Below are 24,591 nucleotides of genomic sequence, written 5' to 3'. Positions count from 1 at the left end.
ATAACTGCAGAACCAGCTTCAGATATTGTCATTCATCATGCTGAAGGGGGACAAAGTGAAAACATATTAACTTCTCATTGATTTCTTAGGGTTTGGCATATCTCTCTCACTTACATGTTTTAGATCATCAAAAAAATGCAATAAAATTACTTTTAACAAGGCTTGGCTGGATTTTTCCTCTTAATAAAGAAAAACATAAATCGAATTTGTTTTTACTTGGATTAGTTTCGTGTTAAATATATTAAAATGTATTTAATGATCTTAAAAAGTGTGACAAACAGAAAAGTAAGAAAAGGAAAACAATTAGGAGAAGTTACAAAATATTTTTACACAAAAAACAAAGAAGGTTTGAATTGAGGTATTGTCATGTACATCCTCTCTCACTTCTGTAAATCTCTTAAATTGGTAAATCTCTTCTTAAAACTGTCTCACAGTTAATTTTAAGATTTTGTTTCTTTCTACAATTTTATGTATGTTTTACTAAACGTGCAATATTAATTAATTAATTAATTAATTTATTTATTTATTTCTGTGAAAGTCTAAAAAGGTGCTATATAAATTCCATATTGATTTACTTAAATGTATTATTTATTTTTGAAAATCTCATCGGAAATGCGCCGCTCGTGTCAGTGCTAGCTTGTTGCTCGATGCAGCAGCAGGAGCAGCCTGCATGGTGACCGTCACAGAGAAAGACAGTAGAAAAGAGAGGGGCTAAAACGAGAGAGGACTCACCGCTCCCGGTCTCCGCTCATGCCAGCGGACACCGGCAGCGGCCTCGGACCGGACGGACGGACAGCAGGACCGCGAATCACCGGAAACATGGCGGCGGGAACAACAAGCTGCTCGGAGCCTTAGCGTCCACAAATCAGAGGCAGGAGGCGAGCGGAGGAGCATCACCGATACAGGTCACCTCAGACATCTCTCTCTGTTGATGTGTCTGTGCTGATCCAATGCCCGGCGTGTGTTACTGTATTTACTTTATTCCCGTCAGTCATTAATAATCATGTGCACTGTATCTACTGTGCAGCAGCATCATTAAAGCTGTTATTTTTCACACGGTTTTAAATGTCTTGTCCTCCTTTCTTCCCTTATTACGCTGATCTTTGCTGTCCAACAGCAGCATCATGTTTCTGTCCTGGTGTCATCGTGAGTGAAGCAGACAGTGAAAGTGCTCCTGAAGGCCTTTTAGTCCAGAGTGCATTAATGCAGCAGTGATAACAGAACAAAGCAACGTGCTGCACATTTATCAGGAAGCTATCATAAAAACACAGTCTGAGTTTGTTTACTCAGACACATTTATTATGACTCTTTACTAAACTAGTACGACTGTAGCTTACAATGTATTTATTTTTGCTCTAACACGTTTGCTCCAGTTTTCTTTATTAAGTGTTTATTTTAGATAAACTGTGAAAGAGTTTAACGTGGACTCGATGTGTATGAACCCTGGATTTACTGTATATATTCCTTTCCACAGTGGCAATGAGGTGAGCGCTGAAAGCAGCGTCCTGTTTCAAACCATCAGTACGACCAACGCACTAAGACGAGCCATGGCCTACAAGGTAACGTGCTCACCCCCCCCCCCAGGTCATCTGCAGTGTTTGCTCTGAATCCTCCGAGTGATATAAAAACCGTCCTCTCTGAGCCTGCGTTTGAAATCTCAGCCTCTCTGGGCTCAGAAACGTGTGCTTTGTGATGAAGCTGACTCACAGAGTCAGCAGTAGTACCAGCAGCAGATGCTGTGGGTGTCGAGTTTCATTCTGACAGCTTCAGCTGCGCTGAGTATCAGTACAAACATCACAGGGGTGGCACAGCAGCTGTTATAGTAAACAGGAAGCAGCACAGCAGCAAGGTGTTTGTTCACAAAGCAAAACCATTTCTGCGTCTGCAGGGTCGATCCATCGACAATCAAACTGTACAAAAGTTCCCCGGCAGGCCTCTCACACTCAGCTGCTTTTGTCTGATAATAATAACATACAGTAACCTTCAAACTATGACTGTAGAAGTACATGAAGATGGGCCCAGAATTAAGACCTTGATCTAGGCCCTTCAAATTTCATTGGAGATCTGTCGTACTTATAAAGCTCAAATACACAAAATTAATTAAAAAAGGCCAAATTTCACCGTACACCCTGTTTCCAACCAGCCGGGAACGTATGAGGATTTTGGTAATTTAGAGTTAAACCAGTGAATGCTGCGTTAAACTGCTGTGTCTGTGTTCAGTGATGATTTCAGGAGATGTGATGCTGGTGATCTGAGGCGTAAATGTCCCACTGCAGCCGACCAATCAGCTGCTGTGTGGTGTGACGCCGCTGCCAATCTCCCTCAGTGGATGGATTAAAACATGCACACGCCGGCCTTTTTAATCACGGGTAGTTTATGGCTTCATATCTCCTTGCATGACACACACGCACACACACACACCTCTGCTCTCTGTGTGAGGAGCAGCTTGATTTTGTGATCTCATGAAGAGTGAAGAGGCCATTTTGTGTGAGTCTTGACTTCCTGGTGCCTTTAAAGGGCCGTTTCAGCTGCAGAGTGAGTATCTTCTCAAATATGTGTGTGTGTGTGTGTGTGTGTGTGTGTGTATGTGTGTGTGTGTGTGTGTGTGTGTGTGTGTGTGTGTGTGTGTGCGGGCGGGGGGAGGGGGATTTGTCTTAACATCTTTAATCAGATGCCCTGTCACAACATCTGTTTGCAGTCAGCAGCACTAAACTGATGCTGCCTCCGTTCATTCATTCACTGGATCATGTTGGAGGCTGGATAAGCTGGTAACCTACAGATGGACGTAGCCACTCTGATGCAAAACGCCCCAAATGCTAAAAACATCAACTTTTTATTTAATAAAACCTGAAATGAGCAAATAAGGAAAATCATCAGATTATTATCACCAAATTATTTCACAATATTTCACGAACGTTTGTGGGAAAGCACCCACTGCACAGTGTTTTATTGCTGTGTCACTGACACCTCCAGTTTGATTTCTAAGTGTGAGTAAATGAAGGCTGTTTCTCGCTGAGCGGCTCCCACTGACGACACGCTTCATAATTCAAAGTGAACGTGTTGAAACAAAGTGTGAGCAGCAGCAGGAGTCAAATGTACGCACAGACAAAGGCTACGTCCACACTAACCCGGATAGATGTAAAACAGTGTTTTTGGCTCCGCGTCCACACTAGCGTTTTCAGTCGTTTTCACAGAGTTGCGCGTCCACATTGAAACAGCTGAAAATGCTTACGTTCCAGTCCTGCGCATGCATGAAACGCAAAAGCGAGTGAGAGTTAAAGAATTTGAAGAAAAGCATCTGGAGCATGTACAGACTGATATTAATCTTTAATAGGGCTGTCAAACCTGAGAGCAAACAAAACAACTGCTGTATAATGCCCTCCGCTGTCTTAGTTTAATTGGTCACATGGCTGCATCATATGACTAACGTGTCATCGTTTTCGAAAGTCTCCGTTTTCGCTGTCCGCACTGCGACGCAAAAGCACCGTCTTCAAATGTATGTGTTATTGAGTGTTTTCAAAACGCTGCATTTTCCCTCTCAGTGTGGACGGGAGGCCAAAACGGAGAGAAAACGATTAGTGTGGACGTGGCCACAGACAGAGAGGGCTAACACATAGAGACAGACAACCATATTCACCCCTATGGGCGATTTAGAGTTACCAATTAACTGTTATGTGTTAGCGCTGCCACAGGCTGGCGACCTGTCCAGGGTGTACCCCGCCTCTCAGGGTGTACAGCTGGGATAGGCTCCGCCCCCCCACGACCCTGAAAAGGACAAGCAGAGGAGAATGGATGGATAGAAATTTAAGCTGCGGTTATCGTGGGTGATGATGTACGTCTTGGGGCACCCAAGACGCCTCCTGCTGGTCATTGGCAGAAGGGTTGGCAAGGTTTGCCTGCGCGCACATCCTCAACTCTGCTGCTCCACCCACAAATACATCCTCCCCACCAATGAGGCGCCGTGTCAGAGGACGTAAATCAGCTTTTCAATAGTCTAAGATTTATTACTGAGAAGCACCGCTACACAAATAATCAGCCAAACGCAGGTTTTCTTACTTTTTGTCCTAAGTATAGTAACTATTGTGGCTATTTCCTTTTTTTTTGTATGCTATATTTCTTATTTATTTTTCTAATAATTTCTCTAACAAACAGAAAGCAGCCTTTCAAACGCAACAAGTTTACTGCACACAGCTGTAGTGAATTTGGTCCGTCTGCAGTCCCCCGGCCATCGGCTGCCCCCTGAGACTATCAAAACAGGAAGAAGTTGTCAACACAAAAACAAAATTTATTTTAATAACAGTCTGATAATGATAATAATACTGATTTAAAGCATTAACCCGACACTATCAAAGCACTTTGTGTGCTTTTATTCCTGCATGCGAAGGCCAGTGGAACTGATGCACATCTGATTGGTTTTTGTTACATGTGGTCTGAACAGGATGTCACGGCGCATGTTGTGATCAGCATCTAGCATTTAGTGCTGCTGAGTCTCACTCTGCTTGCCGGCGTTATTAGAGGCGCTGAAGAGCTCGTGATTAGATGTGTTGGAACGTCTTTTCAAAAAAGTAAGACGGTCTTTATCTGTTTACTAAAAATCATCATTTCAGGAGATGTTGTTGGGTGGAGCTGTGCAGACAGCCGTAAGCATCAGTACTTAGATGTCCTGTTCTGTCTTTGCTGCACTTTCTTCTCTGGAGCGTGTTGTTGGTAGACTTGTACTAATTTTGTGAGTGTGTGTGTGTGTTAAACCAGGAGGTCATGTATTTGGTGTCACTGGTGTGTCGTTCTGTCTGTGGAAAAGTTTTGAATGAATTGTGATAAAACTTTGCATCGGTGTGGAGCTGCGTCGTGTTAGCAAATTTGGCTCACATCCACTGAGCTCTTCAGGGGCGACCTAATGATTTATCGATTTATTTATTTATTATCAAAAAACGATGACACTACACGCTAACTACACACACCAAACACGTTAAATGTTGCTCACATCTCTAAACTCGCTCTCGCTCTCTTAACCACAGCTTTCTCCTCTTCCTGAGTAACAAACTGTGACGTGTCGCCGTGTAGTTTGTTTGATTGGTTGACACGGTGCAGGCGGCCTGCTCTGCTGTAAACGAATGACGTGTCGTATCAGTGGCGGGACTATGACGCAGGATTTGGGATTATTCACTGACTAACTCTGGAATTAATCCTGGGTTTTCTGTGCTGTCTGTCGGGTTTATTTTATAAGGGGAGACGCCATAAACTCAAAGTACAAATGTCTTTCAGATTTATTAATCAGTTAAATGTTCGAGTTTTAAACGGATCTGTGTCTCTTCGTTCACTCAGGAGACCGAACGACCACACTCAGGCTGTAAACACAGACTCGACTCTCATCCTCACTTTCCATGTGCTCCACCGTTCTCCAACATCTAAGGCTGTTTTATTATGAAGAACCAAGTGCAGCACATAATAACACTGAGCACCTCCCCTCTCTGTCAGGAGCATCTCCTAGGTCACCCTCAGTGACATGAAAACAGACCTGCGATGGTATTTTCAGATTTAGTTAGCCGATTAGACATTATAGGAAACTTAATTAATGCGGTCCACAGTTTATTAGGGCTCATCCAACAGGATGGATTTAAATTAGTTTGCAGTTTAATTAGGTAACACATGTTCATTAGATAAACCTCTCAGAACTTCATTAACACCAATTTATATCAAAATCTCTATTAAATCAAGATCAACATTGAGGACTCATCATAACTGCACTGGTACGTGAGCGAGGTTGGACTGGCGTCCTCACAGTCACTGGAAGCACCAATCTTACCGTCGTACAGGTTCCTGACCACGTCTGAGGCACCAAATCTAAAAGTCTTTTCCTCCACAGAACCAGAGGAGGTCGGCCCTGAAAGAACGAAGTATCTGAGGGCTGTTAGACCCATTCTTAATGTTTGTTACACCACGCAGGCTCCACCTCACCCACCTCTGTGGTATTATGATGAGTTAGACGTGTGTAATTATCTTGCTTTGGCGTGGAGACAGATGGTGCTCAGAACATAACAAACACCTGCTAAGTAATCATTTTATACGTAAAGCACCTTTTACATGTATGGACGTGTGTGTGCGTGTACATGTCTATACTTATAGATATCTTTTACTTACATACTAATATTGGTGGTAGAATACTTTATTTCTTGAATATTTCCACAACCCTCTATTCATAATCACATACTGTGTATGCTGCCATGTATATAGTGTATTATCTTATTTATTTTGTGTTTCTTGACTTTATCCTTTCTGTTCTTCTGCTATCTCTACCTGAGCTGAGGTAACGAACAAATGTTCCCCGCAGTGGGATCAATAAAGTCTCATCTTATCTCTTATCTTAATCATACAGTGTAGACCTTACAACTTCAAGTGTACCCTCAGGAAGACTGCAACAGCAGTCACTGATGATGTTTAGCAACAGTTTGGCAGCATCGATGAGATGGTCATGTTGACAAGATATGCAAAAGCAGAGATATGAATGATTGAGCTCAACAGAAGTATGGAGCGCTCAGACCTAATAAAAAGGCTGATTAACAGAATGACTCATTCCCTGCAGCAAAGCTCATCTGTAATGAAATGCACACATGAAATTATCATTTATCATATCATTCATCATTTATTAGTCAACTATTGAAGTTCACTTCTTTACAGTGTAACCACAGGATTGCAACCTAATAAGGTCCCATTTAAACATTGCTGATATGGTTCAGTGACTGAATCACTTATGTTGCAACAAAACAGCAGAAACAAACACGGGGCTAAAAATGTCACAGTTGCAGGAACCTGAACTAATTATTTAAAATGGAAAAAACAAACTTTTTTGTTCAGTTTAGTTTTAGTTTTGGCTTTAGTGTCACTAAAATCCAGAACAGACTGTTGAAACTGTGCTCTGCAGTTTGTTTGTTCTCTTCTTCTCTTTATCCTGAGACTCTTTGGCGGATTTCTTTTCAGTCTTCTCTCCTCAGCCTGATTCAGATGAAGATCTGGCAGGCTTCTCCTCTGTGGCCTGAAACGTTTGCCCTCCTGCGGGTGTCTCGCCTCGGCCTCCTCGGCACAGTCATGTTCTTTGGAGGTCGTTCCAGCTGCCATAGGTGATGTGCGGTTCTGTCAGAATACTGAGGACTTTGGTTTTTCTGAAACATTGCTGTTTGTTTTCAGTAGCGGGCAAATCCAGTTTGGCCTTTTTCCATGTTGTCCAGTCTTGAAGTGTAGTTCATCAGTAATCGTCTTCCTCCCTCTTCTTTCTGAAAAAGGAAGCGTCACCGAGAACGAGAGGGGGGAGCACACATCATAATTTATGGCCTCGTTTTGTTGCAGGTATCACAAACCCACACGTCCTTAAGTGGGGTCGTCTGTGTGTGTGTGTGTGTGTGTGTGTGTGTGTGTGTGTGTGTGTGTGTGTGTGTGTGTGTGTGTGTGTGTGTGTGTGTTAGTGTTCTGTTACACTGTCTGTGTAATAAAAAAGAAAAAAATTAGTGTAACAATAATGAAGTAAACATGTATTAAAGATAAAATATAAATTCTAACATACCAACGCAGTTCACTTGTTACGTTGCTATGGTAACTTGTGCTGCTCTGGAGTGTTGTGTACTACCTTAGAGATCAATCATGTCCTACTGACCAATCAGTTATCAGACAAATAGCCCCTCGACTCCTGAACATCGCTCAGACATCAGCGTGTGGAGAGAGCGAGGCTCTGAAGTCATTTCCTAACGAGAGTCGCTAAAGCTGCGCGGAACGCCGGCGTGTTACTTCAGATAGCGTGACAGCGGTCAGAAGAGTGAAGTCTGATTATTGGCATCATGTGACAGAATGTCAGTCCCAGAGTTGCAGCGTTTACACTTCTGGACTGTCAGTGTGGTCGTTTTGCTCCACGCCTGCACAAATAAACCACATCGAGGTGGAAGATGGACACAGCTCGATGTTAGCAGACTTAATAAACCAGCTCCTGTCTGGTCTTACTGAGCGAAGGCCATGAAGAGTTCACACCCCAAACACATCCTGTAGAAAAAAACAAACAAAACAAGCTTGTTCTTGTTGACTTTCAGCGTGACTCGAGGCGTGCTCGCAGAACTCTGTGACGAGTCTGACACTGTTGTAAGGACTCACCTTTCAGCACACTCACTTCACCTTTGACTGTGTGGTGCTTGCCCTGAGCAACTTCATATTAAGTCATGAATTTTAAACTTCACTACAACCTTCACTTCAAAAATGTAGCATTTTGAAATCTGACGGTTCCTCTCTGATGCATGTATCATTTGTAAGGTGCATGACTTCCTCATGGTTGTCTCTGTGGTGTCAGCGTGCTCGTAGCTAGGCTGATAAACGGGGGGGTGGCTTATCGAGTTGATAACCTGCTTCATGTGATTGCAGATGTTAGGATAAGAGGAGCTGTGCTGAGCTGACAGTCGGGGTTTCATGTGGCACAACAGTCTCCCTTTACGAGGCTAAATCGCCATGGTAACTAACACTGAACACATCACCTGGTCAGGAGCTGGTGATGTGCAGAACGAAGAACCAAGAGTAAACTGTGGATTGCAGTGTGACTGAAGCATGCATGTAATAATTTGGTGAGAAGATGTGTAAATGTTTTTATAGTCTGCTGCTGGAAACTCAGAGCACGCCAAGAAAACCTGATCAGTCAGATTAATTTCACTTTGATCTGCGACAAGCTGAAGTGTTTTCCACGTCTTCTGTATCAGGCTGTGGCACAGTTAGAAGACTGACCTTTAGGACCTTATTTCTTTCCACCATCCTTTTTGTTTTTTGGTATCTGGATCGTTTTGAGGACCTTCTGTGTGAACCACCTTTTTATTAGCACCTCGTGCTTTGGTTGATTTTGATGTTCATCCAGTTTGTTTCTTCTCCCAACCTTTATTGGGTTTTTTAGCCATATGTTTTGTTCCACATTTTTATTTGTAGCTCTGTTTTTGTGTGTTGCGTTCTTTTGTCATTTTATACTCGTGAGTCGCTCCTGAGACCAGATTTGATCCGCCGTCGTCCAGTTATGAGTCCGTGTCCTCTTCCACTCAGCTGATGAGCTCAGGCAGTTTTAAACTTTTAAACTTCTGTTCAAAGATGGTTTACGACACCAACTGTCTGCCATCTATAATCCAGTTCTGAGATCCTTCCCAGGCGCCTTAACGCCCACTCACAGCCTGGGCCATCTGACCTCAGGAAATCACATGATAGGGTGGGGCCAGGTTTCCCAGTGAGCTCACCCGAAACCCTGGCTGATTAGGTCCCATACCCGCTTTCACTCGTTTTCACACCTTGGATCATGTGATTAGGTAGAGGATCATCAGGGGGTCCTTTGTCCCTCTTTGGGGGGGGAAACTCCCACGGGGCTTAAATCTGGGACTCTCCACCATTTGACCCTGGAACTGAAGAAGCTTCTGGGATGAGAGGTGAAACGTCTTCAAGCAACTTAAAGAAGTCCAGACGCTTTTCTTTCCGAGCTCCTTAGAATATGATGACCTGGATGACTGAGAACCTTCAGACATATTTGTGAACACTAAAAATTTGTTTTATTGTCTCAGGTGACAGAAAAGCATCAGCTACAGTCAGCTGTGAAGATTAGCAGAGATTAACTGAACAGTCATAAAACACATCATCTTGATATTATGAGTCTTAATTTCATGTGTGGACTTAAATTTCTTAAACAGCACTGATGGAGCCGTTAGGGGAAGCTGGTCTCTGAGCTCTGTGGGTTCTCATCAGCTGCTATAATGAACGCTCACTGAATTCCCCCGATACTGAATATGAGATGTGGCACACCCGCACCTCGTCTTTTATAAGCTGACCCACTATTTCAAACAAAAAACACAGAGTCCAGATGAGACACGGCGGTTTTGACGTGTAATACAAACCTTTGATTCTGTCTTTGCAGATACCCGGGGCAGCGATGGACAGAGTCAGCCTGCTGTGGCGTCTGAGGCGTCGGGCTCGCCGCGGCGTGCTCTGCATGACCTTCTTCTGCATCTCCATGGCTCTGCTCTACGCCATCTGCGCTGAAAACAGCGTGCCCGTCACCGACGCCATCTTTGGCGTCCGGGCACGAACCCGCGCGCAGCCTCATGCACACAATGTCATCAAGGTCTGAAAAGTTTAACCCAAAAACATTTCATTGAATAGTTTCTATTCAACCCACAGCAAAACTACAGCAAGGAAAACACAGTTTTAAATTAAGGTGAAAAATGAAATTTGGCAAGAAAACAAACAAGCATGCATACTGTGCAAAAGTCTTGAGCCACCCCTTGTTTCTTGATATTTTGCTTCCAAGCAGCCAGATGTTTTAAAGTGTTGTTTCTACACATAATAACAACTTTTATTAGCAGACCGTCACAAAAACACATCATTTGTTCTCATTTCTTTGGTTAAATATCAAAAAGTCTCAAAGATAACAGTCTAAGGCATAAAATACTATGTTCGCACCAACAAGATGATTTCCAAATAGCTTTTAGATGAAATCTTTGCATAATTCAGCACAGTGTGCAGTGTGTCCTTAAAAAATCTGGGAAAACTCAGTGAGTGGAGCCCAGAAGAAGACGCAGCAGACCTAAAAACAACTACAGCTGAACAGTATCTGAAAGTCATGTCCTTAGAAGACCTGACACAGAACCACAGAGAAGCAGTTGGTGCTCTGCTGTTCCCTGAACCAATCAGAAATGGCCTCAAGGCTAAACCAGGGTTTAGTGGTCCAGGTTTCGTTCTCTCCATCGTCATATTTAAGGTGTAGCAGCTGCGCTCCAGCGACAGAAAGCTACAGGCTCGATGTTTGAGCTGGTGTCATGCACCACCTGCAAGTTTGCACCACTTCCTGAAGGGGGAAGAAACGAACAGACTTGAGTTATTTGTGGTGAACCACAATAATGTTGATGCTGCTGATTCCCACAGGTGCTGCGAGGTGGAGCCAAGCCCATGTACACGGACCCTCAGAAGCTCCCGGGTGTCATCCCAGGTGACCCTCGCCGTCCGATCCCCGTCCTGTCCTCATCCAACCACAGCCACGAAGCCAGGGATTCGTCATCGAAGCGGAAACAGCGGGAGCCCCCGGGGTTTTTTAGCCGGCTGCTGCCGCGCCCCTTCACGCGAGCGCTGGAGACCCTGTTCGGGGGCCGGCGGAAGGGCGAGCTGAGCGGCAGAGGCAGCGACGCCGAGTTCTTCGGGCCTAACGGGCTTTTGGGAGAGGTGTGGGACGACGAGATGTCCAGCAGCATGCTGGGAACCAGGATGAAGAAGGTGGTGCAGAACTACCAGGTGAATCGAGGACCGGGGACGCAGCGTCTACAAGTTACATGCAGGCTAAGTCCAGTTTTATATTTAGACTTCAGCGGCCGGCAGCTGAAAGAATAAAACCGTCTGTAAAACATCTGAAGAACATTCATTAGATGTGATCTGTAAGTGCAGTCAGAGGCTCTCATATCGGACTGACGTCCTCCTCTCTCCATGTTTCCTGGTATTTCTGTCAGGCGATGAACAAATACGGAGTCGAGCTGTCGGGCCCCGGCGGCGTCTCTGGCACACCGAAGCTGAGCGGTCCCGAGCTTCTCTGCCAACTGAAGGACAAAGTAGAGGTCGCGACTTTGACCCCTGACCTCCAGCCCTTCTCCTTGCTGCCCTGGGCCACCCAGCTGCCTCCGCAGCAGCTGACCTCTGACCTCGGACCCTACAAGAGCTGTGCTGTGGTGTCATCGGCGGGGTCGCTGCGCTACTCTGGGCTGGGCAAAGAGATCGGTGAGACATTTAAATGTGAATTTGGTGCTTTTCACTCCCAAAATCTGGGATTTAAAAATGTCCCTCACATCTGGACAGTCCAGAGGATGAGACGATATTTCTCTGTCGAGAACCTCAGAGCTGCTCTTCTGCTCCCAGCATCAGCAGTGAGCAGCACGCGAAACAGAAACAAAAGTTAAAAAAATAAACAGCATGGTTCAAAGTGACCAAAGCGAGGTTTGCTGTAAGTCCTGAGCCCTGCTGCTCTCACGCAGAATCATTCCCGCTGTGTGAAAGTTGCAAAGCCCTCCCAGAAGTCCATGTGGAGCTATTTTAAGCCCTTTTTCCCTTAAAGTTGCTCTCTGCTGCACCACAGAGGAAGAACGTGTTTGAGCTGTTTTCTGCAGAAGTCTGGTAGCTCCAGAGTTTCCCACACAGCATGTCTTTAAACACCATTTAACACAGTTTGCTTGGCGCTCTGACTGAAGTGTGAGCTGCGTGCAGCGCCTGTATAACCATCTGTTCGAGGATGATGTGTCTCCATGTCTGAGACTGTTGGCATTAGCCATAAAAGGGTGGAGTGTCCCCTTCAAAGGCCCCTCGAGGCCCCGGGACAGTCTGGGAACATCTTGCTGTTGCCTCAGAGGAGGCAGGAAGAGGAATGTCTGCTGCCCACACGGCCCGGACAAGCTGCAGAAAACGGGTGAATGGACAGACTGTCCAACTGAGACTGAACTCCACCACTGTGGGACAGAACAAGTCAGCTGCTGTTTTCTTTTTCTGGTGTTTGTGTCCGAAAACGTGGAGGAGGCACAAAGTAAGTGTGAAAATAGGCTGAAAAGAAGCATGTTTAGCAGTTTAAGTGACCTCACACTGCTTTAAATTCAGCCAGTGTTCCTGCTGAAGTCAGCTCTTTATTTAATAACTGACTTTATTATCATCTTTTAAAATACCCTGTTGAATTAAGAGTGTGTGTGTGTTTGTGTTCTTGGTTGATTAACAGAAAATGCGTCACTTCAGTGAATCACAAACTTTCACTTCTTCTTAACCAAATTCGTTTTCTCGTTTTTCAGACTCACATGAAGCTGTGCTGCGCTTCAACGCTGCGCCCACCACCGGGTACGAGAAGGATGTCGGGTCCAAAACCACCATCCGCCTCATCAACTCACAGGTAGGCACAGAAACAGCCACCAGGTGGTGACAGCTGAGCTGAGAGAAAGTGCTTCACTGTAAACAAAACAAACGTGGTGATAGTCTATTTTTAGTGTTCACAAATATGTCTGAAGGTTCTCAGTCATCCAGGTCATCGTAGTCTAAGGAGCTCAGAAAGAAAAGCGTCTGGATTTCTTTAAGTTGCTTGAAGACGTTTCACCTCTCATCCCAGAAGCTTCTTCAGTTCTAGGGTCAAATGGTGGAGAGTCCCAGATTTAAACCCAGTGGGAGTTTCCCCCCAAAGAGGGGCAAAAGACCCCCCTTTGTCCCTCTTGGGGAGAAACTCCCACTGAGAACCTTCACAGACAAACGTGGTGATAATAACTAACAATAAAGACAAGAATCCAAAGATCATCTGCGCTTTGATTTTTAATCTGCGGCCAGTTTTATACGATAATTTTCTCTGTCGCACTTATTAACTTACTATCTTCTGATTGGCTGCCCCTCATAAGCAAAATATTTAAACAGTAGATCTGATTGAGATCTCCTTATTAGTGTTAGGCCCCCTCTGTGACATCACAGAGATCCAAGAGGAGAAAAACTGTGTGAAACGAAGCGTTTAGTCTGATTTTGACCTCATTGTTAGAAACCTGGCCGTGTCTAATATGAGCACCCACTAATGGAACTAAACACATGTGACAGAAATAATGTTAATTGTTTTTATTTATTTTTTTAATAACTTTTTCCATACAACACGTGCACCTTTGTTATTTAAATCACTTTGATTAGTGTCTGTGAGAGCGTTCGGCTCTCCTCCAGAGTTTGGAGTAAAGTTGAGTTTGTAACGACGCTGCAGGCGATGGTCGCGCTGAAGAGGTCGAACTCGGAGTTTGCAGATGGGCTGTGGGTGTTTTAGTGGAGAGGAGCTGCCTGTGGCTGTTTTTAGATGCTTTTATGTGAGAACACCTCGCTGTGAGGATCTGCAGAATGCTTCTGAATACTGCATCATCATCAGAGTCAAAACTCTATTTAGTGAAATTGGCTTAATAAGTAGAACCAGAGAATTTAGCTGCTCTGTTTTCACAGCTTTTCATTTTTAAAGAGGTTTAACAGTCATGAAAGCAGGTTTTATTTATTAAAGCTTGTGAGACGCGGCTCGCTCGGCGACGTGTGTCAGTGTGCTTTTTCTCTGAATCTTTTCCCGCCTTTACAGGTGATGGCGTCTGATGACCACCGCTTCCTGTCCAGTTCTCTGTACAGCTCAGGTGTTCTGGTGGCCTGGGACCCCGCCCCCTTCTCTGCTGATCTCACAAAGGTGATGTTTCACAAAACTGTCCTGTGTTTGGATTTAAGCTTGAAGCTCTGTCACAACCAGCGTGTGTTTAATAACTTTGTTAAATTGTTCAAATTAAATGTAGAATTTTTGTCAAATAAGAGACACATTTTTTTCTCTGAGTAAGTTTTTCTCCTACAGCTCTGTCGTGTACACACATTCATGCATGCGCTTGTATTAATCAGTTTGTGGTTTCTTTGGACATTTGTGGATTTTAGACTAACATAGACGTGCACTGGTGAACATGATGGTGTCTCTCTGGCTGCAAGAATTTTGTTTGGAAAATGTCAAATTTGTGCAAAAACAGTGAAGCATACAACATAAAGCATGCAGCTTACTTTGCTGTGCACACAGTCGATACCTGCATCTGTATCTGTAACTTCTTTGACGGTCTGTGTGCAGAATTAACAGCAGCTGTATTTATTATCAGATCAGTTGCATTAAAAAAGCTCTGACAGCACAAACACGGTCCAGAGGTCCAGTTCAGGGAGGTCACTTAGCTGAAGTTGAGCCTAATAGGCCACACCCCTAATACATAAAATGTAAAGCTTTATGACGGGAAGATTCGCTGGAGAGCAAAGTCAAACATTTTAACACGAGTCTGTGGGGACTGGCTCACTGCTGGGACCTCTAGTGGACACTTGAGGGACTGCAGGTTGAGGCTCTTGCACACTGGCTTCTTTTCTCAGGAGTTTAAAGGTTGACATGATGAAATGTTCCCCTCATGGATGCACAGAGCGTGGAGTGGGTCTGACTCTGCGCTGCAGGGAAACTGAACGAGTCGTCAATAAATCCAGTTACCAGCAGGAACTCTCTGATCACCGACTGCAGCACAACTGCTGGTTTTCCAGCTTCAGAAGCTGATTCTCTGATGCATAATTCATGTGTTTTTCCTGAGAGGAGAGGACAAGTCTACCACTACAGAGGATTTCTTCTGCTCTTTGTTTTTATTCTTGGACTCCACTCGAGTAACCTGGCACGATTAAAACCCAGTGGACGTCATTTATCTTGTGCTGGTCCTTTATGCAGCCCAGTTGGTCTGCGCTGAATGCATTTTGTCTGTTGTCCCTTTAAATGGAGACGCTTTCGTTACTGGAAGCTGCATAAAGGACAACTCTGACATTTAGGCCTCGGTCCAGCAGTGGGACTGAAAGATTTGCACATGAAGGACACCCCGAACAGCGGGGGGGCCCTGGCCCTTCTTCTCCTCTCCGAAGCCACCGCCCCCTACATTATCTCTGCAGCCTTTATGTGGTAGAAAAGTCATGATCCCAGTGAGATTCTCAGGGTCTGAGCTCGTAAAGTTTCTGGTTTATTTGAGCTGCTGTTTTCAGTATTTTTGTGATGTTTGTATTTATGGAGTTTATCGGTTCCTCTCAGTGTTTTACTCTCACGTCTTTGTTCCCCAGTTTTCAGTTATGGTTGCTCACTTTCTGTTCTAAAACATCATCCTTCGGTCACTAATTAGTTAACATCCTCTTTCTGCAGCCTGCACTGAGCGTCTCCCTGATAACTCAACCACGTATTCAAAGGAAAGCATCAGTAAAACAAAGACTGAAGCAGCAGGATTGCTGCTGATACTGAATTTATTTTGAGGTGTCAGAGGTGTCATTTAAAACTTATACCTGCATGCCCCCCCGCAGTGGTTCAACAGGACTGATTACCCCATCTTCACCCAGTACCAGAGGTACAGGAGGCTCCACCCTCTGCAGCCCTTCTACATCCTGCATCCTCGCTTTGAGTGGCAGATCTGGCAGCGAATACAGGACAACATGGCCGAGCCCATCCAGAAGAACCCGCCCTCCTCCGGCATGCTCGGTATGGTTTTCTCTCACTTCCTGTTATGCTACAAACTGCCTTCATAACACACGTGGGGCAGAAATCTGAAACAAAACATTTACTGGACACTCGTTAAAATATAAACTCATAGGTCACTAATATGAAGTCCTGTGTGCGTTTAGATATCAGACGTTTGTGTCTGCGACCTGATTGGCTGCATCGATCATGTGTTGTGTTGTTTGTTTTCTATAAATGTTGAGTCTCCTGGTCCAATCACGGTCTTCTGAAAGGACGTTTGTGTGACAGCTGCTTATTGGTCCGGGCTGATTCGCTGATCGATGAGGCGTTCATCCGCCTCACTCCTCACGCCTTCAGCTTCACCTCAGAGTCTGCGCACCAGGCGAACTCTGCAGGAGCGATAATGAGGCGTCCAGCAATGTGACCTTGCCGCCGACTGAAATCTGCTTCAGGAAACTTTGCCCTCTTTATGACGCTGTCATTAGAGCTTCATGTGACGAACTGACACACATTTGTTTTTTCTTGGCTTCTTTTTTTGGTACTTTTAATTTATAGAAACGATTCTGCAGGCTGCAGGAAAAACATTTAGTTTGATTTTAGGGGTGAAATGTCCCTTTAACCTCCTAAGACCCGAGCTCTTCCACAGCATGCATTTTTAATTTCTCTTTGATATTTGGGCATATTGGGGCCCGATGAATGTAAAAACAAAGAATTACCAGATTTTTTTTTTTTTACCTGATTTTTGTTCTTAAGAAAAATGAGAGCCACAAATGAGGATATTAGTTTCAAATTTTGATAGAACAGTAACAGTATAATGTCCTCGTAAGTGGATATCAGACCCTTGTAGAGCAAAATTGAGTATTTTGGTCTAAATAACCCAAAATGTGATGTCCACATATGTGGGGATGGGTACCGGTGTCCGGTGCCATGATGGCACCGGTTCTGACATAAACGGTAGTAACCAGACCGAAAAGCAGCGCACATTTTCTTTATTTCGGTGCTTTTTTTTTTCCTGAGATGTGATACACTTCAGATTCTAGCCAATCATTTTACGTTTCCGAGGATAGTAGGCGGGTCCAGGTACGTACGTTCTTTTAGAGCAGAGCTACAGATTAAAAATGCCCAAGGCGAAGCGATCAAAAGTCTGGCTGTACTTCACAGCAAAAGATGCAAACTCAGCAGCCTGCAACAAGTGCTTTAAGCTGATACTGTGATACTGTCAAAGGAGGTAACACCTTGAATCTGATGAAACACCTGGCGACGCATAGCGTTTTTTTTTTAAAGCCGAGAAATGCGCCGTGTTTGATAGCTTGCTGCGAGCCCTCACACCGTGCACATCTACTGCGGGTGTGGTGCCTGTTATCGGACCCGGAGTTAGCAACATCCCCCAAAAACCCGAAGAGTAGAGTCCTGGCCCCTAGCCCTGTCAGTGTAGCAGAAATGATGACGGATGATGATGGCAGCAGCAGCCGTTCTCCTCTGCGTGAGTAGCTTCATGTTGTTCGTGTGTAACGTTGAGTACGCTAACCACGTTATTACATTAATGCATGTAAGGTGAACTAGCAAACGCCGTCGTAGTTACATGCGGCTGTCTTCTTGTTTGATGGCAGATGCTCCCTTCACCCTGGCCAAAAAGGCTAAAATGACCAAAGAAAAAGTGAAAAACAGCTAAACGTGAGAGGTTTTTGGACAAAGTTTGTGTTTTTTCCATTGATTAAGCACCGGTTTGAGCACCGTTTAAGCACCGGCACCGTTTTAAAAGTACCGGTTTGGTACTGGTATCGGATAAAACCTAAACGATACCCATCCCTACACATATGTGGACGCCAGGTCCTAGGAGGTTAAGGTTGAACGCATATATACAAACTCCTCTGTTTCTTCTGTCAGTCGTCTTCCTGTTTCATTTTGAAAGTCTGTTCCTCGTGGTGTTTTGATCGAGTTCAGCTTCCCCTCAGTCTCAGTTTGTTTCCTGTGTTTGGTTTCTTTGTAACCGATCACGACTCTTGATTTTCATATTTCTCTCTCTCCTCCAACGCCTTCCGTTCATGTCACGAGTTTAACAAATACAGGATCTGATTTGTAACTGGAGCTCCGCCTCCTTTGGTGTCTGATATTAGAGCCTCAGTTCATTATAAACATCTCTCCTCCAGGATCATCAGACAGGAAGTAGATCTGTTATAGAGAGCTGATTATATGTAATGAGAAGGTTGTTATTGTTTATGCTAATGCTCTGGTTCTGCAGCATGTGTGCGGGCCGTGGAGGACGTGAACATGTTGGCAGACCTACAGTGCGTAGGCAGCCGTGCTGTACTGTTTGTTACACAACTGAGAACAAAGCTGTGGGCTGGATGAAGAACACATGAAGGCTTTATGTTTGTAGAAGTTGCTCCAAAGTGAGGATCAGTCCTAACCAGCGCTGGGCCACATGGGCAGAAATGATATCTTCATATATTTAGTCTGAAAGCCATCTTTGTTTCCAGTATTTAAAATTAAATCATTTTAACTGTTTTCACTCAGTTGGGTATTCTCTGTCAGGTTTCATGTCCTCCTGGTCTTTTGTGGTTCTGGTCATTCGATTTTATTTGATTTATAGAAGCACAACAGTTGGTGATCAGAGGAAGAACCAAACTGTCTGAAAACCTCTGCAAAGTGTCCTCATACCCTCTGCTTCCTGTCCAGGCACCGTCCTGATGATGTCGCTGTGCGAGGTGGTGCACGTCTACGAGTTCCTGCCGTCCCGGAGGAAGACAGAGCTCTGCCATTACTACCAGCGTTTCTACGACGCCGCCTGCACGCTGGGCGCCTACCACCCGCTGCTGTACGAGAAGAACCTGGTTAAGCGCATGAACCAGGGCTCCGACCGCGACATCTACACCAACGGACGCGTCACGCTGCCCGGCTTCAGGAAGCTGAACTGCAGCCAGACTGCCGGAGGAGACCGCTGACTGCAAGCATCAACGCACAAATCTGAGTCCTGCATGAAGATGAGCCGACGCATGCAAACCTCATCCACACTACCGAACCACAAGGAGCGCTCTATAAATATTTCATGCTGTTAACACGCATACTGGAGTCCGATCAGCTCATACATGTGCTGCTGTACACACATCCCTGTGAGGTCATTGACGCGTGTTCCCGAGTCTAAATCATGATCATTGGATGCTTCTTTCAATCAGTTGCCCAAATTGTGATGCTCATGTTGACCTTAAAGGGTAATTCTGGTGGTTTTCAAGGAATCTCTGTGATTGCCTTTAACTCAGGGGTGGGGAACTCCAGGCCTCGAGGGCCGGTGTCCTGCGGGTTTTAGATCTCACCCTGGGTCAACGCACCTCAAATGATTACCAGGCCTCTGGAGAACTTCAAGACATGATGAGGTCATTTAACCACTTAGATCAGCTGTTTTGGATCAAGGACACATAACCTGCAGGACACCGGCCCTCGAGGCCTGGAGTTTCCCACCCCTGCTATAACTATCCCAATAAAGCTCATACGAGGTGGAGAGAGTACAGGTAGAGCGACTGACAGACCATCAAAAATGTCCTCTGATCAAAAAGTGCATATTAATATATTCCAGGACAGATTCCCTAACAGCCAACCTGTTTTATGGATGTATCACTGTTAGCTTTTTCTACAGGCCTGTTTTGAGGGTTCCAAAATCATTTCTTCCTGAAGTTAAAAAGCAGATAAAAGTCCAAAATTTATCAAACTGGGTCATAAATATCAGTCATGCACAGGTGCAGCGTCACCGTCTCTGCTTGTGATGTGTGTTTGTGTTCTGGTGACAGTTTTGCTCAGGCAGTAGGAGGCCGCTGTGCTCTCTGTGTGATTACATACATGACGCTTACACACCTCACTGAACCTGTTTATTGAAGAAAATACTGCCTGCAGATGAGTTTACTTCTAACTTAACCCAAAAAGTCACTTCGTAGGTTTTTTACACCCTTTGTGAGTCCTGCCATTTCCAGTAATGTTTTTGTAATCCTCACGTAGTGTAAATATTATGAAAGTATTATAGGAGGAGGGTCTTTACTGTGATATCAGCATTTGATTTTTCTCTAACGTAAAAGCCCCACTCGGTTTATATGAACATGCTAACTGGCTTTACATACCTGATTGATATTTTATTTGCAGTACTTGTTTCTTCAGTCCATGGCAGACTGAGCACGTGGCAAAAATGACACAAAGTCCAAACTTATAGTTTAACGTATACCTGTAACGTGTTGTGGAAAAAATGCACTGTGATAAAAATGAAGTCGACATGTAGCCACGATGAGCTGCTCCTGATGCTTCTAAACAAGAAATGGAAACTTCTCAGGAGAAGACAACAGCAGGGAGAATGTGATGGCCTGATCCAGGAGTTTATCACGACCGTGGATATTTCAGGATGTCAGTGGGGCAGTTTGAGCTCTTGTTGTCAGAGTGTGGACCACATCTCAGGGTGCAGAGAAATCATTTAACGGGGCTGATTGTCCCAGAGCAGCATGTAGCTGTGTGTCTGATGTAAAACAGTATTATTTTACTATTTGTGTATTCAGTAACAGTGCACGCTTTGAGCTACAAACGCTTGTTGCCAAAAGCAGAGTTCTGATTGGTCTGATCAGCTGATTTGAATCGTAAAAATTGAGCATGATTCAAAAAAAATAAATGTCCAAATTAATCCAGTGAAATCATTCGCTCTGTGTAAACGAAGAGTAGGTGAGTCTGGCAGTTTCCACCAAAACAGTTAGTTAGTGTGACTGAGCCTAAACTTACACCGCTGCTTACACATTTTCTAAGAAAGTCTAGAAAAGAGTTTCACATAAAGTACATGTATTGTTGCTGTTTGCAGACAAACACCCTCCAATTAAACAACCAGCCAAACTAGCAACACACTGAAAAACTGGCATTTATGTCTTCTATAAAAAACGTTTTTTGCTAATGGTACAATCACAAATCAGAACTGATTCAGAACATGTGAGGCTTTAGGTACTGTGTTTCTTAGCTAATCATGAAAATATAAAGTGCAGGTATGAGTAAGGCAGTAGATTACAAATATTAATTTCATATGAGCAATTTCTACCACAACTTCTATTAACAAGCAGCTAACGCTACTAGCATAAAAGACAAGGGGTAGGTAGCGCTGTGTCCTTCTAGAATGATCAAAAATGTTAATAAGTTTGTTTTGATTCATTATTTTATATATAAGGTGAGCTTTCTCACTTGAGGACATTTATGGGCAATTCCATTTAATTTGCTGGTCAATATAACATTTTAAAAAGTCACTAAATGTCCAAAACGTCTTTGAGTCTTTAAGCTAATTTAAGCAATTTTAATGCAATGTTGAGTATTTTATTTAACAAAAATATTGCATTATAAGAGTTTTATGATCCATATAATGCTCCTTGTGTCATTTGCACTAATTATGCTCCTGCTGGTTTCTATTTATGCTGGATTTTGTGCAGAAAATTTTTGGATTAAATGATTTTAAGTATGTAAACCGAGTTGTTCTCACTAGCTTTAAGGCTACTGGAGAGTCTGCTGAGTGGTCAGTTAGCTTAGTTAGTCATCTTACCTATGATCTGATGGCAATTTCTTCTTTACTTTTCTTTACTGTAACATCTGTATGACTGCTCCGTTTTCAGTGCTATCACAGTAAAGATCAGCCTCGGGAGGATTTTTGACTTAATCTCTTAATAGCGATGAATGTTTAAAACCAGTTTTCCCTAAACTAGTGTTGTAACAACGAGAAAACATCAACAAAAGAAATCTCTGAGAAAACAGAGAAAATATCCGCATGGCACTAACGCAGCTCCTCATTTCTCAATATTAACCACAGTCCACTGTAAAACTTGTTATTTGCTAGCTTCATATTTTCGTTCTTTGACTCTCGCTATAGGCTATAGTAGCTTTGCATGGTTCACAATCTTTATGCAGACCCCCTCCCTAACAGCCTACTCTTGTCTGATTGGTCAGGTGGGGTGCAGGTATTCAAACAAATAAATATATATCTCATAAAATACAGAAAAGCTAATAGATCCCCTTGAAATATACGACTAGCTGGGCTAGTTAGCATTTATCAGGACGAGGTTAACTGATGGTGATTTTTTTCTCCAATATAATCAGATGTAGCTCAAATTTTATGTAGTATTTCATATATTACGATGTTATATTGTATATGTGAATACATGAAACATGCAAAAGTGGGGAAATCAGCTGTAGCAAACTTAATCTCACCAGCTAGCTTTAATTAGCCACGATGCAGACACTAGAGATTTTTAGATGCTGTTATTTTTATTTTTTCAGATAAAACACACACAAGTTTAGTAACGTGTAATAAGTGCTTTTTGAATATGATACATGCTAACACAGCTAATTTAATCCTGAAGCAGAACGACTCGGAGCTCGAGCGAAGTCGTCAAGAACAAAAATGACTCCGCTGTTGTGTTCTGGTCACTTCAGTTTCATGTTTACCAAGACCTCATTGTTTAGTCAAAGTCACACACTTGAATAATTGATGTCATTGCATTTCAGAGCAAAGCTATGAGAACATTTCCTCCCTATGCAGTCGAGTCTCTGTGTACGTTCATGTGAAGCCTTTTGATATTCTGTTGTTTCAGCTTACAGATGCACTTTTTCCTCTGCTTTGCCTTCTTCCTCTTCTGTTTCTGAGAGGATTGGTTAAATGTTGTGAACTTAGATTTAATTTCTTTATTTTTTTTCTTTGCTGTCTTGTAACTTAATATCAGACTAAAAATGTGCAGAGTTCTAGAAGCATGCAGCTGATCTGTCTTTGAGATGATTTATTTGATCTTTTTCTGTGATATTTTCTAATTCTCAGCTCTACCTTCTGTTCCTGTTTGAAATATTTTGTTTGTTTAACTGTAAAAAAATAAATATGATAAACTGTAAATTCCAAATATATTTATTACTTGTTCCTAAAAGATCCACAAGTCTAATCGTCTGCTGACATTTTGTAGACTTGTGAATTAAATTTGTCTGACTCCGGTTCCACAGAGATTTGTACTCGAGCTGCTTCCCACAGTCCAAAGAAGTGCAGGTTAGTGTGACGGGTCATTCTAGCTGTGAAGGTGAGTGCGAATGACTCTCTCTCTCTCTGTTAGCTCTGCATCAAACAGATGACCTGATCAGGTGTACCCCACCTTTAGAGCACATTCTCACTCGTAGAGTATTCAGTATGTAATCTACATTCAGTATAATAATTAATAAGTGCAGTTATTTTCATATCAAAGGAAAAAAGAGCAACCTGTAGATGTGGGGTGTCAGCACACAAAAGTATATCAAATTTAACACTTACAGCACTATGTTTTTTACATTTGTTTTACTTTGGTTAATTATAATGTTAATATCTTTGTTTGACACAGACTCCACTGATGTGCTTCAACTCTTTCAATGTAATACCCCATCTGGCCACAGTGTGTCGCTGTCTGATGGCAAATGTGGTTTGTTTATGAAGTGCAATGAATCCAAAATGATCAAACAGTGACAGTGTTGCATATGGTCGGGTGTTGTGGTTAACCTCAGTATTGCAGTAGTATGTCATTTTAATGCCTTAAAAATCAGTAAGAATTCACTTTTGTAATGTAATTTACCCACAGGCTGTCAAACATGCCCTACCTCCACCCTGATTGGAGGATAACTGCACTGCCAACACTCATGGACATTACACCTTATTTATAAATCGTATTTCTGTTTATACTTCAATGCAAACAACACCCTTACCACTTTAAACTGTATTTATTATAACATTATTTAGTATAGTTCCAACAGCACCCCCCCCCCCCCCCACTCAATGTGCAATATCATCCCCCCGCCACACACTCAGTGTGCAATCACTGATCACACTGCACCTCTCAATGCACCTGCTAGTTAGATGGCATGTATGTGTATGTATATAGATGTAAGCGTGTATGTGGAAATATGTGTGTGTATGCTTGCACGGATGCAAATATGTATATATATACATATATGTATGTATGTGCGTGTATGTTTGCAGGTGTATGTATAACTTGTACATATCTTTCTTGTGTAAATGTAAATTTGTCATTGTGTAAATACTTACGCTATTGTGTACTCCACACACATGGAGAGATGCCAAACTGCCTTTCACTGTTCTTGTAACAGTGACAATAAAAAGCTATTCTATTCTATTCTATTCTATTCTAATATAAGCCTCTTTCATAAAAGATAATTGTTTTACAGACAAATGAACAGGAGCAATATGTCAGACAGGAGTTGGGCTTTTTTTAAAGTTCAATTGTGTTTTAATGAAAAGAAAACAAGAACCAGTTATGGAAAAGCGGAAAATATATGGTTCTGTTTTTCTAACTTTCCCAGCTTAGAGTGGATAACTGAAACTGTCACATAGGATTCAGGTACACACAGGCCATCACAGGGTGACACAGACACACAATTCAGAATAACCAATTAAATTTAACAAGCATGGAAGAAGCTGGAGCAAAACACATTTTGAACTAGGGATCTTGTATGGGCAGAAATCTGTGCCATCAGAAACTGAATTGGAATAAGTTAAATTGGAATTGAATTGCTCAGACTGAATCTGAATTGTA

General features: G+C 43.2%; 1 protein-coding gene across 2 annotated transcripts; it reads left to right on the top strand.

Annotated features, from left to right (window-relative positions):
* Nucleotides 1-628: 628 nt before the first annotated feature.
* st6gal1 (ST6 beta-galactosamide alpha-2,6-sialyltranferase 1) lies at nucleotides 629-23,016 on the top strand. Of its 2 annotated transcripts, XM_031756373.2 has the most exons (9): nucleotides 629-905; nucleotides 1,475-1,559; nucleotides 9,917-10,123; nucleotides 10,924-11,286; nucleotides 11,499-11,763; nucleotides 12,816-12,913; nucleotides 14,108-14,209; nucleotides 15,871-16,045; nucleotides 18,704-23,016. In XM_031756373.2, exons 2-9 carry the CDS (start codon nucleotides 1,548-1,550, stop codon nucleotides 18,967-18,969), a joined length of 1,488 nt encoding a protein of 495 aa, XP_031612233.2. In that variant the 5' UTR covers nucleotides 629-905; nucleotides 1,475-1,547; the 3' UTR covers nucleotides 18,970-23,016. The 2 variants fall into 2 exon arrangements, with proteins under 2 accessions (XP_031612233.2, XP_039474656.1); XM_039618722.1 differs by lacking the exons at nucleotides 629-905; nucleotides 1,475-1,559 and adding an exon at nucleotides 4,444-4,565.
* Nucleotides 23,017-24,591: the final 1,575 nt, after the last annotated feature.

Source organism: Oreochromis aureus, linkage group 10, assembly GCF_013358895.1.
Source record: "Oreochromis aureus strain Israel breed Guangdong linkage group 10, ZZ_aureus, whole genome shotgun sequence".
Classification (NCBI taxonomy): domain Eukaryota; kingdom Metazoa; phylum Chordata; class Actinopteri; order Cichliformes; family Cichlidae; genus Oreochromis; species Oreochromis aureus.
The sequence above is the reverse complement of the archived record's forward strand: the minus strand, read 5'-3'. Positions and strand labels throughout refer to the sequence as shown.

Excerpts from the sequence above, each read along its gene's own strand:
- st6gal1 (XM_031756373.2), top strand. Across the intron at positions 11,287-11,498 it reads AGGTGGTGCAGAACTACCAG|GCGATGAACAAATACGGAGT; the intron begins GTGAATCGAGGA and ends TATTTCTGTCAG. Across the intron at positions 16,046-18,703 it reads GCCCTCCTCCGGCATGCTCG|GCACCGTCCTGATGATGTCG; the intron begins GTATGGTTTTCT and ends CTTCCTGTCCAG.